This window comes from Sinocyclocheilus rhinocerous, unplaced genomic scaffold (genome assembly GCF_001515625.1).
Source record: "Sinocyclocheilus rhinocerous isolate Xijiao unplaced genomic scaffold, SAMN03320098_v1.1 scaffold2210, whole genome shotgun sequence".
NCBI lineage: Eukaryota > Metazoa > Chordata > Actinopteri > Cypriniformes > Cyprinidae > Sinocyclocheilus > Sinocyclocheilus rhinocerous.
The window spans coordinates 143,200-144,628 of record NW_015630048.1 but is presented as its reverse complement, the minus strand read 5'-3'; the positions used below and the strand labels follow the sequence as shown (position 1 = coordinate 144,628).

Below are 1,429 nucleotides of genomic sequence, written 5' to 3'. Positions count from 1 at the left end.
CCCCCCCTCAAAAAAAAACATTTAAAAAAAATAAAAATAAAAACTATGCCTTTTTAGAAGTTAAATTAATTTAATGTTTACATAAATAATTAATTAATTAATAATATACAGAGGTTGTGAAAAAGTTAGCACACCACATGAAAGCTGTATTTTTTTTTTTCAGCATAAGACAAAAAAAAATGATGGCTCCTCCATCCCGTCGGTGTCGCCCTGGCTCATCGGCTTTCCGTCTCTGCCTCGGGCTCCTCCGCCACCTGCTCCGCTGCAGTCGTTTGGTCCCCTGGAGTAGTCAGCCCTTCCTCCTCCATGGCTCCTCCCTCCATTAGCCCCACCGTGGGTCGTTATCATGGCTGTGGCCTGGCACCTTCTGATCCAAGTCCCTCCTGTCATCTCCCTGGCTCCCTGGACTGCCTGCTACGTCATGGCCTCCTGAGCTCCCTGATCCGCCATGGTCTCCTGAACTGCCTGATCTGCCCTGGAGGCCTTCCTTGTCCCCGTCCTGCACCAGCTTCCAGGGCGCCCGCCCCCCCTTCCTGATTGAATTGTTATGGCAAGGGACGCACCTTCCGGGAGGGGGAGTAAAGTCGTGCCCATGGACTGTTTTGTGTGTGTTTTCCCTCCACATGTGCTCCGTGACCCAGTTTCTCCTTCTCCTTGATGGTTCATTTGATTCAGGTGTGCCTTGATGTTTAGTTCTAATTACCCCATGTATTTAAGTTCCAGCCTTTGCGTTCTGTCTTTGTCAGGTCTACTTGTTGGATTACGTGTGTTTACCCCTGTTCATGTTGTTGATTTACCCCTGCGATTCTCTCATTAAATACCGTTTATGTTATCCACATCTCCATCATTCCTTCCAGCAGCGAATCGTAGGTGTCGAAAGGTGTGGAGATGGCTGACTGTGTGCAGGTGTTAAACAGAAGGGATGCTTGGGAAATATAGTTCCAAGTGGACTGGGCTAGTGACTAAGGATAGTGACTGGACTGGGGACTGTGATTGTGACAATTACCACTAGTAATACCCAAGGTTATTATAGTTTTGAATTTTTTAATTAGTTTTATTTTAATATCGTTTTCAAATTAGCTATAAAATTCAGTTTAGTTTTTATTAGTTTCATTCACATTTTTGTTAGTTTTAGTTTAGTTTTTATTTTTTGAACGCATTTTTATTTAGTTTTTACCCCAAAAAAAACAAATAAAATAAATGAATGAATAAATAAATAAAAATAAAAACTATGCCTTTTTAGAAGTTAAATTAGTTTAATGTTTACATAAATAATTCATTAATTCATAAATAAATAATATACAGAGGTTGTGAAAAAGTTAGCACACCCCATGAAAACTGTATTTTGTTTTTCAGCATAAGACATATGGATACTGCATCAACAGCTCACTAGTGTCAACAGATATCAATAAAGCAAAATACTTTTTTT

General features: G+C 40.4%; 1 protein-coding gene across 1 annotated transcript in view; it reads right to left on the bottom strand.

Moving 5' to 3' along the window:
* Positions 1-824: 824 nt before the first annotated feature.
* Positions 825-1,429, bottom strand: part of LOC107739909 (olfactory receptor 146-like) — a 2,653-nt gene continuing 2,048 nt past the window's right edge. Inside the window, exon 3 of the mRNA XM_016552152.1 lies at positions 825-896. Coding sequence (XP_016407638.1) covers positions 825-896 — 72 coding nt within the window. The remainder of the gene's footprint in view (positions 897-1,429) is intronic.